General features: G+C 35.9%; 1 protein-coding gene across 1 annotated transcript in view; it reads right to left on the minus strand.

Moving 5' to 3' along the window:
• LOC109854225 (dopamine D2-like receptor) overlaps positions 1 to 15,477 on the minus strand; it is a 174,923-nt gene that overhangs the window by 1,485 nt on the left and 157,961 nt on the right. Inside the window, exons 3-7 of the mRNA XM_020427109.1 lie at positions 10,565 to 10,674; positions 9,434 to 9,686; positions 7,627 to 7,727; positions 3,660 to 3,854; positions 298 to 803 (exon numbers count right to left, since the gene is read on the minus strand). Of these exons, the coding sequence (XP_020282698.1) occupies positions 298 to 803; positions 3,660 to 3,854; positions 7,627 to 7,727; positions 9,434 to 9,686; positions 10,565 to 10,674 (1,165 nt within the window). The remainder of the gene's footprint in view (positions 1 to 297; positions 804 to 3,659; positions 3,855 to 7,626; positions 7,728 to 9,433; positions 9,687 to 10,564; positions 10,675 to 15,477) is intronic.

Consider the following 15,477-nt stretch of genomic DNA (forward strand, 5'->3'; position numbering starts at 1 on the left):
AATAAAACACAATATATTTATTTATCTTAGTTATGAATAAATTATTAAGTTAAATAATTAATTTCACATAAGAAAATAGTTTCAAACATTATGTTAACGCATCGAAAGACATTATATACTCATTGCTTAAGTAATCTTTCGCTCTTTCGTTTTGAATGTAAAATTTCTTTAAAATGTTTTTTTTTTTTTTTTTTTTAATTCTTTTCGTCGCCTTTATTTCACAAGCTCATCAATAAAACACGCAGGCAAAAAGCGAGCCGAGCTGCTTATCAATGCAGCGACACGCAAGCAACTTACCCAACACGATCGCTAGAGTCTTGGTGGCCTTGCGCTCTTTCTTCGCCGAGCTCTTCTCTCTCTTCTTCTTGCTAGCCTTGTTAGCCTTGTATATCGTGAACCTTGACCCGGACGACGCGTTCTTCCGATCCTTCTTGCCGGAGGACGACAGCACGCTGGGCGTCCTGGCGAGCTGCAGCGGCAGAAGCGAGCCGGCGCTTTTCATTCTCTTCAGCTCCTGCTTGCTCACACCAGCAACAACACCGTCGTTGTTGCCGTTTTTCTTTGCCGTTTGCGTCGACGAGGAAACACTGGTCGTACCACGTGGCGGCGGCGGCGGCGACGACGAAGTCGACGAGGACGGCGGACCGGACGTGATTCGTGGGTTCGGACTCGGGCTAGAATTCGTCTCGAGTGGCTCGTGAATTACCGTGCTGCTTGCCGCGCCGTCTAAGCCGCCCGAAGATTCCCGCTGAACGTGAGGTGCGCTTGACAGCTGAGCCTGTGCCACCGCACTGAAACGACAACTGCGATTCGAGTGTCAGAAAAACTCGACTAAATTTTGCTCGCTGACTCGAATAACACCTTAGTCTTAATATTTTATATACGTATTGTGATATAAAGATGGTTTTTGTGTCAAGAAACGTCAATGTGTGAGGAATCAGACTACATGTGTAAAACGGATGTTTATAAATATCTGGATCTCATCAAAACATTGACAGTATTTGTGAAAATATACACATGCAACAAGTTTTACATTTTCTGAAGGTACTATAATACTCGGAGGCAAAACATTATTTTTAAATAAATGGTCAATTCCACTCCTTTTTTCTTTCTCTCTCTCTCTCTCTCTCTCTCTTTGTCTTTTTCTTTCTGTGTGTGTGTGTGTGTGTGTAAAGAAAAATATATTTATTTTTGGAACAAAACTTTGTGTGTGTTAAAGTAATTATATAATTGCTTACTTGAACAATTACATTAATTTATAAAATAACAATTAAAATAAACAAACCACGTGTCCTTTTTGCTTTCTACCGAAGCTTTTGTTTGTTCACAAATTACATCATGTGAACACAAAACCTTTCGTGTATTCAAAATAAAATCTTGTACGCGGCAAAATATCGGCAGTTGAACATTGAAAACACACGCTAATTAATAAGCGTGAGATGCTGGCGCGCCGAGTTGATTGGTCCGTTTTCAAAGGTAACTCAAGCTGCTGGATGTAAATTGCTCGCTCACGTCGATACAAAGAGAGCCGCCCATCATGATTAACTCGCAAACTTCCGGGTTTAGTATCGAAACGACGGGTTTCCATTAAGAGATGCGCGAACGTTCGTAAAGATCGAGTAACCTCAGCCACCGTAACATGAAAAGAACGAAGAAAGTGAACGGATCGCGATTCATCGGCTTTTCTTCACTTATTTTATTGTGTGCTCCTTTTAATTTTTTTTTTTTTGTTTTTTTTTTTGACTTGCCCGATCAACGTTCGAGCTTTCGAGAAATCGACTTGTCACCCATGTCGAACGTGTAACTTCATCAACGTTATTTCTCTTCGATTCTTCCGATCTGTGACAAAGTTCCGAATGAAAGAACATGAAACGAATTGTCTTTGCTTCTCTCGTTGAAACAAGCCATGAAAAGATACTTTTAAAAAATAACAGAAAATTTTTTTCTGTCAAATACAAAACTAACTTTGATGAAAGATATAATAACTAACTTAAATGTTTAAGGACATGTGTGTTTAAGTGTTTAAAAATATTTTCTTAAAAATATAAATATATTTTACTTATCAAGATATTTTTTTCTCATTTCCATTGACGCACGTGTACCTATATATATATATATATATATATATATGTATATATATATATATATTTATTTAATCGTAAATAGTTTCGTCGCGTGACTTATCGTTACATATCGTGCATATCACCATTATTAAATATACATATAATTGCGGAACAAGGACAACGATAAAATGGCAATTGTCGTATATACTTGAAACAAATCTGCAATTATTCTCACATTACAGTAATATGAAAGAGACGCGCGGTGAGGAAGAAATATACCGACATAAAGTTTGTGACACGCAAAGCAGAAATAATATCCTCTTAATTGGAGACTTGCAATTGGCTAATCAAACGTAAAACTTTCGATCGACTCAAAGTCGTGACATTCGGAACTCTCTTCGTGAAAAAGAAATAATTATCGCTCGCTTTATATTGTAGAAACCCGCTCGCGTCACTGTTTTCAGTTGCGCTTTATTTAGCGCGCTTTTGCCGCTTCTTCTTTTTCATGCCAACCGAGCGAGATTGCGAATCTCATTTTGCGATACGACATCGAGAAGAAAATAATAGTGCAACTTCGCGAAAGTTCGTGGGGTCGCTGAAATATTTCTTAGTATGTATGTAGGTCAAGTTTTGCGAGTAAAGTCTAATTTGAGTTCTTGCGATTCTTATTTTAATTTTGTGTTTTGTTGTCTCTTTTAAATTGACGTCGTGAGAATTAAACACGAACGGCAGAAGTTTCAGCGGCGCGCGTGACAACAATATCAAGCAGAAGTGTAATTTTAAAAATATGTATCTTTGTCAGGAAATCTTAATGAAAAGAAACTGAAATTGTTCTTTTCTTTTTCTATTGTTGACAATTTAATTGAATATTGTGTGTATATTTGTCTTTCTTTAATTTCTTGGAACTTATACTGTGAAAAGCCTCATATGAAAAAACAAATTATATTCATCATATTTGTTGCATGCCAGCTGTTCCATAGTCATCGCCAACCCACTGAACTTACCGCACAATCTCTTAAATACCTCATCGTTATAAAAGTGCTTCTCCATTATCGTTAATAACGTCACAATCGTAATAATCAATGCCACGATAATCAATGCCACGATTGAAATGCGACATAATATCTCATAACCTGCCCGATCGATCAGATAATAACAATCCGAGTGCAGAGCAATTTCTGCCGCAAGTGTGACGCAATGGTGGCATCTCTGTGTCGTAGACGTTCATTTTACGACATAAAATGCGTACGATGTGTAACAAAAAAAAAAAAAAAAAAAACCGCGGAGAGATCCTCTTTGATCACACACGAAAACGTCATTCCGCGCCATCGTCGTATATCTGTCGCAAAAAGAAATACACGTTTCAAACAGAATACATCGCTAAAAGAACAATGCTCAAAGAACAGTAACTGTCTCAGATGCGCGTTCGTTCGCTTTTTTACGTCGACAACATGACGAGATCGCGTAGCGCGCAAAACGGCAACGACAATGTGATCCGATATATTTGTTGGGAAAGAAAATTCCGACATATATATATATCCAACTCGAGAGAGTCGCGGTGGGACGAGTGATAAGAAGGTATGATGAAATTCTTACGCTGCTTCTTCGACGACTGTGGCTAAAAAGAATTCCGTGCTCTTGTCGTTGGATATGACGACGACGGGATCGAGGGGCGTCTCGTCCTCGTCTTCGTTGCTGCCGGAAGCGGTGTTCGTTGGTTCCTCGATCCCAGGTGCCACCAGGGCGGCCGCTCCCAGCGCCGTTTCCGCGAACCTTGCCACAGAATACCCACTACGTGATCTTAGTCAAAAGCTTCTAGAAAAGCCTCTACACCTATCATGCACTCTCCTTTGTTTTTTTTTTTGTTTTTTTTCCGGCATCCGCTCGCATCAGCATTAATCCGGCAAAGTAGCGTATTTACCATGCACAAAACGACGACACGCTTTTTGACAGCACCTGCAAGATCCTCAGTGACAGAGCGTCGCTGTTTCTCTTTCACGCTGGGAGTCTCAATCAATTGCTGTACGTCTTAAATTTGCTAGCAAACAGCAGACAATTCAAAATATTGCACATTTTACTTATTATTATTATTTTTTTTTTTTTTTTATTACGTTTGAATGTACAAAATACAATTTCCCTATTTTTTGCATCAGAAAGAACGCATTCAAATCTATCGTTTACTTAATTTGGCTAAAATAAAATATATAAGCACAACAATCATAAGCACAACAATTATAGAAAAAAAAAAAATACAAGCGTACAAAATAAATTAAGAAGCGGATTTAATATTAACACTTTTTGTCAAGAAAAATGTTACATGTGTGTTAGTTTTTTTTTAAGTTACTTTAACAACGCGTACACATCACTTGTGTACTCAAATAAATAAAATAAAAAAAATAAAAAAAACAAGTTTTCTATGAAATTTTGCACAATCTTAGATTTTATGCATTACGTTAGACGTTATCAAATAACGTCTTCCTTTTATCGCAATTTACCTTTCAACGCAAGCGCATTTTCAACTTCGTACGTACATATGTCATCACATAGAATAATTATTACGTTTAATGGTTACCAAGGGAATTGGATCCCCAATACAAGTCCCGTGTGTCCACACACATGAAAGTGCAACAACTCCGGGACAAGATACGCGCGCCATGGCAACAGAACTCGTGCATTAGCAGATTGCCGAGGTAAATATCAAAATTTCGGTTGAATTTCGATTCGCGCGATAACAAAGTCGATAAAGGGACAACACAACGACGACCAGCGTGTGGATGCATGTGAAGGATTAAACAAAATGTCAGATTATGTGTCGGATACACTGCACTCGCGAGAGTTAGCGAAACATGTACCAAACTTGCGAAATTGCAACTGCGACTGTAAACGTCTAAGTCTAATTTATCGATAATATCGCATGTCATCCGAATGCTGTTCCCGTCAAAGTAAGGAGAACTGTTAATTCTCTAGTTGATATATTATTAGTTTCTCTTTAACTCTTATACACAGCAAATATGTATATATGTACATATATGGAATCCTCTGATGGTGATATTTAAACGTTTTAACTTGGACAATATTTTTCAACGCTGCACACCGGAGCAGAGTCCTTGCTTTCGGCTGGTTTTTTTCGAGTACGTGCTTTTCGCGTTTAGACGCTTAAATACTTAAAGATTTTCTGCACTCTTCGTTGGAAGGAAAGTAAATAGGAGTTTGTTGGGAAAGTCCCTCTCTCTCTCCGGTTTATCTTCTTGGCACTTCCGTCAGGCGGTCTCAAGTGCTAACAAAGCAGCTGACTGGTTTTAAAAAATCTCTTAAATAGCTAGATGACGTGTTAGATATTTACAAACTTTTTCATATATTTTTCCCTTTTAGTTTTAGAAAATTCTTCAAATAGCTAGAACGAATATCGAACAATTTTTAGAAACTTTCATTTATTTTGTATTGTGTATTCGCCGCGGAGAAATTATCGCCAATCTTCTTCTATTCGCAAACACAGAGCATCCATCTACTTTAAACACAATTGAGTTTGTTTTAAAACAAAACTTGGATAATCTCTCTCATAACTTTTTAATTTTCGATATTAAATATCTTCGTAGAAAGAGCTGAGAATTAAAATTACGTTAAAGCAGAAAGCATTTCAGCTAACAGAGATTTAATGACTTGTTATCTCATCCTAATCCAATTTATTAAAACTTTCTAATTTAATGTTGAAAACCCGTGTCGCCAGAATTACTGTTTTATTTTTGCTCCAATATACGAGAAGAAATAATAATCGCGAACGTATTTTCTTCGAATTGTGCCTCGTAAACTTATCTTACCAAGACCAAATATACGAATAAAAGATGTCTAAATTTCTGTACTGTATTTAATTTGCAGTATTCGCATCACATCGACGCAGAAAAGAGACGTAGCGAAACGCACATTTAAAAGATATAAACAAAATTGTCAACGATTAAGCTACACGAGAAAGGTAATTGGCTATTCAAGACGAGACCGTTCTCGTCAGTAGAGCGGAAATGAAAGCACGTGCGAGCGGAAGCGTGCGTGAAAAGCGAATTATTCGGGGATGCTCGGGATTTAACTCTCGGTCACAACGTGATGTCGCGTCCGCCGATGAAGCTCGCGCGTCGCCAATCTTCGCGAGAAATTGTCTCGTTGAAATGCACGTCTTACGCGGTCACAAAAATTGAAAAGAATCGTCGCGCATCGAGCGCGCGACGTGCTCTAACTGAAGGTGACGGCGGCGGCGGCGGCGGCGTTTCTCACGCGCTTATCGTCTCGCCAAACGGCCTGGATAACGTCACAGAAGAGAGCGCATGAATAAATTTCTCCTTGCACGACTCTTTCCCGTGGGACGATTCTTCGACAGACGCGTGCGAATCGCACGAATCAATCCTGATTTTGTTATATATAAAATGCGCCTTTTCCACAGATATCTTGCTACTCTGACCGATTTATTCTCGGTGACTTTGTGCGCGAGTAAAGTCATCGTTTATCATGTCATTCTTTATTTTCAATATTGCTTGTGATAACACTCTTTTCTTAAAGATCAATTAACACTAGAAAGATATGTTTTAGGTTTTAGTGAAAAACGAATTTTTTTTTAATGGTGCCTACACGTCTACACTCACATTTTACGCAAAGAAATAGTCAGAACCATTTTTTTGGGGGTAATCTAAATTCTTCATGCTGAACAAAGTAAACAACAAGAAAAACCTAATAAATTATTTCAACAATGAGTCTGCTTGTGTATGATTAAAGATTCAACAACCAAAGAAAAAGTATCAAGAGACACGAAAAAGATAAATAACCTAAGAATTTATTATTGATTGTTAGTGAAAAAGATCGAGATACAACACAATGGTGTTCAAAAATGCATGAAAGTACACGTGAAAAGGTTTGTAAATCGTATTTTCTGCTCAAATGCATAAAACATTGCTTCTATGTTATAAGATTTATTATTGATTACATAAGAAACACAAATCAAAGAAAAAAATATTTATTAATTAAATATCAAGTATTTTTAATTAGCAAATTAAACTGTTTGTTAATTAGATTCTAAGACATTAACATTTTTCTTGATCACAGTTTTTGACTCAACAATAAGTTGAAACTAAAACTGTTAATAAATTAATTAAGACTTTCTAAAGTCACATTAACTGTCAGGAAAAAGAAGTAACAATGCATACATCTACTTGCATTCGCACATGCTAAAAGAACAAAATTTCAAGTAAAAGGTACAGCATAATAACATGATAGCTAATATGGTTTTCTCATATTTTCTTTTTTTTTGTATAATATACGTATAAAAATACACGTTTAAAAATATTATATGTAGTTAATCTAATACAATTACATATAATTAACAGTTTTTATAAATATTCAATAACCTCTCTCTCTTTCGTTTTCTTCTCTTTCTATTATAAATTAAAAACTGAAATTAGCCAATAATTTTTTTCAGAAACAAAATTATGAAAATTGATTTTGCTGTACCTTTCACAATATAAAAAATTCGTAATTAAATTTTTAATGAGCGATGTGTAATCAAGCGATTTGTACTCACCTGCGCGTGTGTGCGATATTCTCGATTATGCTTCCCGGTTTTATATCGCCTAAGTTTGGTTTTCTGTTAGCGCGAGCCTTTTTCGCTCTATTTCGCAGAGCCTGAAACGGAATAATCGAAAGACACAGTGTGATATAAATCTGACGACAGATTGCGCAAATGCAAGACATTAAGGTAACACATAATCTGCGCGAAAATTTTTAGATTTTTGTTATTTCGAGTATTTATCTATCAGTAAACAAAATTTATTTTAACCATTTCAAGAGAATATAAATCCACTATTATTTCTTATTATGATGTAGCTGCATTAAAGAGAATTTGCTCCTTTTTAAGCAAAAAACTTACTTAACGATAATGATGTTTGGAGAGAATTTTTTCATAAATTTTTTTTAACACAAAAGATCTCTCTTGAATAATTGTTACCTATCACAGTATAAAGAATGTAATTAAGCTCAAGTAAAAGTTTCGGCGAGATAAAATGCTGCTTAAATACCGAAGTCAGTAAACCAAAATTCTTCTCTGAAAACTTGAGAAAAGTTTATAAAATATTTTTTCCTCTCGCGTCTACAGTTATCTTTCACGGTGTTCACTCGCTTCGCAAAGTTTGTCAGAAATTTACAACTGACGGTATCGATGCGCATCAGTTCACAAAAGATGTGTGACTCGTAATTCGTATATATAATAAGACTTATATTAAGTTTTATAACTTATATCAAAGTTACATTAAAACAAAGGTTGTACGTCAATATTATTATGCTATTTTCATCAATATTATTATGCTAGTCGTATTATACCGATTGTGCCACAAGTACAAAATTAATAACCCAATCGGAATATATTCTATACGTTACAAACGCGGAAACGTCCGACTGGTCGTATTTACGTTCGACCGCAATATGATAGCAATCGCCATATAAACCACGTAGTGCACCTTGCACCATCTACATTTGGAATTAACTATTTAAAATTGAAATATATTGTTATTAAAAGAAACATCTACAATAAAAGAAATTTGATAACAGAAGTCGATTTTATAAGTCACATTAAGTGATTATAAGTCTCGAACAATTAGAAAAATACATACGCGAGTTTTAAAAGACATAAGCCTGTAAGATCGGTACACAATTATCCAGAAAAAGCTGCGTTACAGACACACACACACACACACTCACATACTTGTTACACATATTAATATATTATATTTTTTAAATTTATAACTCTCACGAAGAATAGCTCGAAAGGATTTTGCTGTCAATAACAAAGACAAATTAATTCTAGTGGCATTACAGTATATATGTGACAATTAAATTACGAAGACTGCGAACTCGCCTTTACAAAAGCTGCCTTTCATGGCGCAGCCAATTTCGCGATCAGTTCACGTTCCGGAACTAATCACAAAGATAAAAGAGGCGCGAATAAATTTTTGCCCTTTTATAATCGGACAAGGGAGATAACTCTTTTTGTCTTTTGCTTGTCATCGCGTGCGTGCGTCGATTCAACTACAAAGACGGTTATCATCGGTGTCTTTTTTTTTTTTTTTTTGCGTTCGGAATAAATTCTTCGAAATAAATTTTTCATCGCGTTCTTTGTGCGATTGTCGTGCCACGATTGCGTTACCGATTTCTATTGCGTTGTAAATATCTTTTTTTTTTTTGTTTTAAATTACTTCAAACTGTGTTACGCAATTTCTTTTACTGTAAAAATTAATTAAATTTATTGCGGCAAAGGCAGTTACGTAAAATCAAATTTCAAAGATAAGTTTTATGCAATGTGTTACAGAAAATAAAAAATCTCTCGTCGCTCTCACCTTGAATATGTTATAATAGAGAAATATCATGATGATGCAGGGTATATAGAAGCTGGACAGGCTCGAGTAGATGATAAAGTCCGTATTGTAGAAGAGACATTGGTCCGGTATCCGGCCGGGGGTGTTATTCAGGCCTAGGACAATCGGGCTGCCGATCGCGGCCGATATCACCCAGACCAATAGTATCGTCAACCATACTCTTCTATTGTTCTTGTGCTTCGCGTACTTTATCGGCTGGGTCACCGCTATGTATCTGCAATTCAAATTCGATTCGCGTATACGTTGCAATTTCCTCGCACTAACGGATATTATATCGCTGTGAAATCTACTCGTGCACAAATCCGGAGACACTCTTGTCTCTCATCTGTCTTTCAGAATTCACGTCCCGCAAGAGATTACTGATATTTAACACGTATCAGTGATTATATCAAATTATCGCCGATTTGACATGTTGTTTTAAAAGCATAGTTTCGTTAGTAACGCTAACTGCTTGTGAATAAGAAACGAAAAGACCATCATAAAAGTTAAACTATTTCCGAGTTTATTGTAGTTGGAGATTCTTCTCTCTCTCTCTCTCTCTCTCTCTCTCTCTCTCTCTCTCTCGAAGTTCGGAAGAGACGATACAAAACAATCTTTAAAGCCCGAACTTTCTTTGCCAACTCTCTCAAAATATTGTTGGGATTCGCTTGTAACAATGTGTGCGATGATGTTACACGATATAGATATTCTTTCAAATAAAAAATTGCCCGAACACACGATATGTGCAGTATCGGAATCAAGAATAGAAAGCGGCGCGCATAAAATACTTGTCACGTGTTATTATTGAGCACTCTTCAATTTTGTGTTTATCCATTTGTCAGTTTATTATTTAACAACCGCCTCGATATAATTGCATCGTTTTTGGATAACGGAAGGTGATACGCGTAACTAAATGCTGTTTCATTTTTTATCGAATTCCACTTTTTTTTCTTTAATTTTATAACACAAAAACTCGATTCAACGTATATCTGAAAATGAATACCGCTCAAAATGCAATATACATTTTTTTCCCATTACATCTTCATGTCGTTTAAAAATGTTTAAACATTGTACAAAATCTCATGCGCGGAGGTAAAGGAAGAAATGGATTACCTGTCTATTGAAATAGCCACGAGATTGAATATGGAGCTGGTGCTGCAAGTCACATCCATTGCGATGTAAAAATCACAAACGAACCCCGGCAAACTCCAGGATCCATTCACCTGCAAAGATAAATTAATTACAAACTTATTTAGTATACACGTCATGTGTGTTTAATCTATCACGTTATTAACACACGATAAATTGAAACTTTTTGATATACAACGTAATTCAGTAAAATTGCAAAACCGATTTGTAATATTAGCAATCGAGAGAGAGAGAGAGAGAGTGAGAAAGAAAGAAGAAAGTTAATACAAAGTGAATGAACTCTGCAATAAATATCATTCAAATATAATACTCTCTTATGTTCAGTTTTTGCTATTATAGAAATTTAATATGATTCCAATATCGATACCTTACGGTCGATTCGGCGCACTCGTTTGTTTTCTCAAAAGCATTCTCGTTTCGTTTATCGTTTTTCTAGCGCAAAAATAATCTCGTTTGAAAATCGCACGCGCTCGGTGCAATCGTATGTCGCGCGTGATTTTGCACATCACCGGACGAGCGCGTTGTGCGCTAGGCAGGGCCAACCAGCGAATTTAAACGAGGACGACCAGATGCATTTTTCAAGCGGACGAACTGCCGCATTCCGATTACATCGTGCGTTGGCGCAATATGCACGATGCATTTTATCGTTGCGGCCTAGATTACGACGCCGCGAGTATTTATTTCGACGGTCTGTGCATCGCGCGCATTTTGCCAAATGTATATCACACGATAAGATTGGCTCGGTATTTCCCCGCGTGAGATTTTCTCACACATATCTCTATCCTCTCTCTATCCTTACCGCAAAAGTGTACGTAACAGTAAAAGCAAAACACACGTCGTATATACACGTATCAAATAAGTGATAAAATTCAAGTTTACATGCAAGCACAAATGTTTGCTTAAAAAGAAACTTGAACATTTTATTTTCCGCCAAGTTAACACATTGAACCAAACCTGTTTTTTTTTCTGAAAATAATTCTCTTTTTTCTCTAAATTTATATACACAAAATTTATATATACGAGTATTACAATTATTTAATCCGTTTAGTTTATTATTAAAGAGATCGCCAGATGTCTCTACGTTTATGGAAAAAAAAGCAACCTGCTCGAAAACATATTAAAACTGATCGCTCGGATATTTCGGTGTGTGAATTAAAATTGATATCTACTCGATTAATCAAAAGATGCGCTTTATTCTTCCTTTTCGACATTCCGCGTTGCTCTGTCCTTTTTTTCATTCTGAAAAGCGCACCCTCACCGTCCTCGTAGATCCTTTACAGCGAGAGCTAGAAGAGTCTTGATTTATTTGCAATGTTCGTGCCTCGTGTGCGAAATATCCTGCGGGTGAAACCCGTTTGAAGCACTTGGTCACATATCTATCTCCACGCTTATCCCCCGTAGGGTTGTTTCTGCCTGCGGACGTTTGCGTAAGCAGTTCCGACAGATAATAGGAAACTTCTGGAAAGACTGATTATACTGTTCATTTCCATATGATATATTATAGCATTAATTTGTTAATGTAGTTTGTGTGCCAAATTATATAACAGATACATGTATATATAACGGTATACAACATGTATGTGTAACAGTAAATGTATGTGTGTGTGTGTGAAACGTTGAGTAATTCACTTAACAAAATTTCATTTTTACAAACAATTGCCTAAAGTTTTACAAATTTGAATTTTAATATATATTATGTTCGTCTCTTCACAAAAGAAGAAAATATGTGTACATATTCTTTTGGTTCATCGTTTCTTTGACAAGATCACTGCTCGGATGCGTTGGGAAAAATTCATCCTTTCTTTACTCTCTCCTTCTATCGCACATACAGAAATCGACAAGTTCGTGCGAAAAGCACGCGCGAAGAAAATTATATCTTTGCGATCTCACATACTTAATGTGCTTGCTTTGCAGAAAAGATTCGCGTAGAAGACAATGGAGATAATAGTACGAATTGTTTTTTCGCGATTGCTTTTCTCGCAAAAAAACTAAGTAACATTTGTTAAAATACTAAACTTGTAGAAATACACGTCGAAAAATTCGCAATACAAAAGCAATTGTTTATATAACATTGAAAAGTCTCGAAAGTTACGTGTATTCTTGTCGTGTGTAACGTGTCTACAGAAAAAAGTGGATAAGTCTAAGAGATAAAAATCCAAGTTGAAATAGAGTGACAGTGGAATTTAATTCAAACCCGTTTAAATATGTGCAATCTGTAAACATACCGTCGTCTCTTATGTTTCTTTTTTTTTTTTTTTTTTAATAAAAAAAACAGAAAAATAGTAATAGAACGTGTTACGCTTCCATTGCATGCTCGGAAACGAGGAAATTTTCACTTCTGTAACTACTGGATATGTACGACGGCGCAGGATGGCTCTGCGGCAAACACACGCGCAAACGTATATATGAATAAGGAATAATATTCCACGGCGAGAGAGAGGTATATACTGCGGTATACATTAGCACAGAGAGTCTAATATAGGTATTCCCACGTGCCATAATATATACTCATGAATCGCAGTTATTGCATATTCCGACCTGCTTATTAACTTTATTTTCATCAATTTTCTCGCGAAAACTTGGACCATCCACTTTCGTACACATTGATTAGAACATTTGATAACTTTGTTCTTTCTTTGGCACACTTCAAACTTGTGTATTTATAAAGTTCTCTAATTGCAACGAACAATGTTCGCGTAACAAGTATATTTCCGATTGCATTCTAAGTTTTAATATATTGCACGTGTGTGTGTTTCATATTTTTACTTTTTGACTTTGTTTACTGTGTTTGACCTTTTAACATTAAAATTATTTCTAACAATTATGTAACACTATATATATATATATGCAGACTTAACTTTACAAATTATATCAATTTAAATAAAATTAAATGTAAATATTTAATATAATATTTATTTATTTATTTTATTTATTTTATTTATACAATCAGAGTACATATCAAGTTCACACACGCGATTTAGCACATTCTATAAAAGCGCAATGTCTGTACGTGAATCTGATTACACTACACTAAAATAACATATTGATTAACATAAAATGTATCACCTGAATTTTCTTTCTTATTTCTCTCTCATGCTTGCTCAAGTTACTATGTATTTTCATAGATTATTTGGTTTATTTTTAGTTTAATTCTTTTATTAAGTTTGAATTTTCAATCATCCACGTTTTTTTAGCGCGTATTTGATTGATATTTATAATAATATTTATGTACAACATTAAATGTACAAAACGTTAAATTTAAGTTGCATATATAGTAACTACTAATTAACATTTGTTTGACACAAACTTCGATTTCATTTAACGTAAAAGGATGAAATTGGTTTGAACAACTTTGTTATTTACGGCCGTGTATTAAATACCCATTCTTCTTTATGTTATTGTGTTTGCAGTTAATTAATTAAAACAAACATGCGTTATAGTAAACTCTAGTGCAGCACGTGCTTGACACGTACAATTTATCTCGAAGTGTCATGGCGTCATAAATTATTGATAATCTGCGTCGTGCAAGTTTGCGTTAAAAATTAGCGCAAGTGGAATTTTCAATAAAGTTTCGCGACGACGCGCGACGGAGTAATTATTGTTGCCGTGCGCCGTAACTTCGTTTGTTACACGTCCGTATAGGAGCGCGTTACAGCATTAACGCGTGGCTGCAGTAGTTTTACGGCGACTTTCACGGACGCGCACAATGGCATATGTAAGCGCGGGTGGCGCATTTACATCTAACAACAATAAGATCGCCCTGTAAGATCCTGCGTGTTTTTAGCGAATGCGTCTCTGCGTTCGATTACGATCGGACCCCATAATTGGCTTTTAACAGGCCTGCACGATAAGCACGCGGTGTTTATGTGCGAATGAGGCCTGTGTTTATGAGCGTGTCAGAGTTTCAATGACGGAAGAGCCGGCCGCATGCAATGCCGTGCCGCGAATTACATGCGAGCCTAATGAAACTTGTTCTCTCTCTCTCTCTCTCTCGTATCATGTTATGCCATTCACTATGATTAATTATTTAATTATCTACTTAATTTTAAATTTGCCGAGCTTGCTTTTGTATCAACGTAAGACTTGCAAATCGCGTATTTATACGTGTAGAAATTGTATAATCGTCGAGAGTTGTATTTTGCAAATTAAATCGAGAAGAAACAAAGATAAGTCTGGTATGAATAAATAGCTTTTTCCGATCAAGGAAGGTAGAAAAGATGCTTTCTCTCTCTAGAGAAAATTCCGTTTTCCGTGACGCGACACGTCGACGTATATTTCTATCTCTAGAATGCAGTCATACAGAGAAGATGGCAATAGGCGGTATCTCAAGGGATGTTTCATATTTCTCATTATCACGTATGATCGAAGCGGGGTTTCATTCTACTTTGTTGCTCGGGTAAAGTATAGCTTATATCCCATGTGATATCATTAACTTTTAAAATAACGAGATCTCTCTCAAATATTGACAAGAAAAAAAGAACAAAGAATAAAAAGAGAGAATGAAAACGGAGCTAATAACGTTGCAAAATACTTTCTTTTGTCTGCGTGAAGTGAAAAAAAAGTCAATTATTTTTGTTCAAATAAAACAACGACGAACAATTGTGTTCGCATCTGTGTATGCGTATTTGTTTTCACTTATCGCGTGCGAATGTACATTTTCTAAAAATATCTTTGCGCATCGTATCACGCATGTGGCATAAAATTGAAACGAGAAACTTCGAGATTGAACGTTAACTGAAGTGTAACTATGAGAGTATCAGACTCTCGGGAAGAACACGGACTCAAGTGTGGTTTGTTTTCTCGAAAAGTAAAAGGAGAAAATTTTCGCCATCACAACGATGTGCGGTAAGTTTTACGCGCGATAAAAAAAAAAAAAA

This window comes from Pseudomyrmex gracilis, unplaced genomic scaffold (genome assembly GCF_002006095.1).
Source record: "Pseudomyrmex gracilis isolate BER0280 unplaced genomic scaffold, ASM200609v1 scaffold_61, whole genome shotgun sequence".
Taxonomy (NCBI): domain Eukaryota; kingdom Metazoa; phylum Arthropoda; class Insecta; order Hymenoptera; family Formicidae; genus Pseudomyrmex; species Pseudomyrmex gracilis.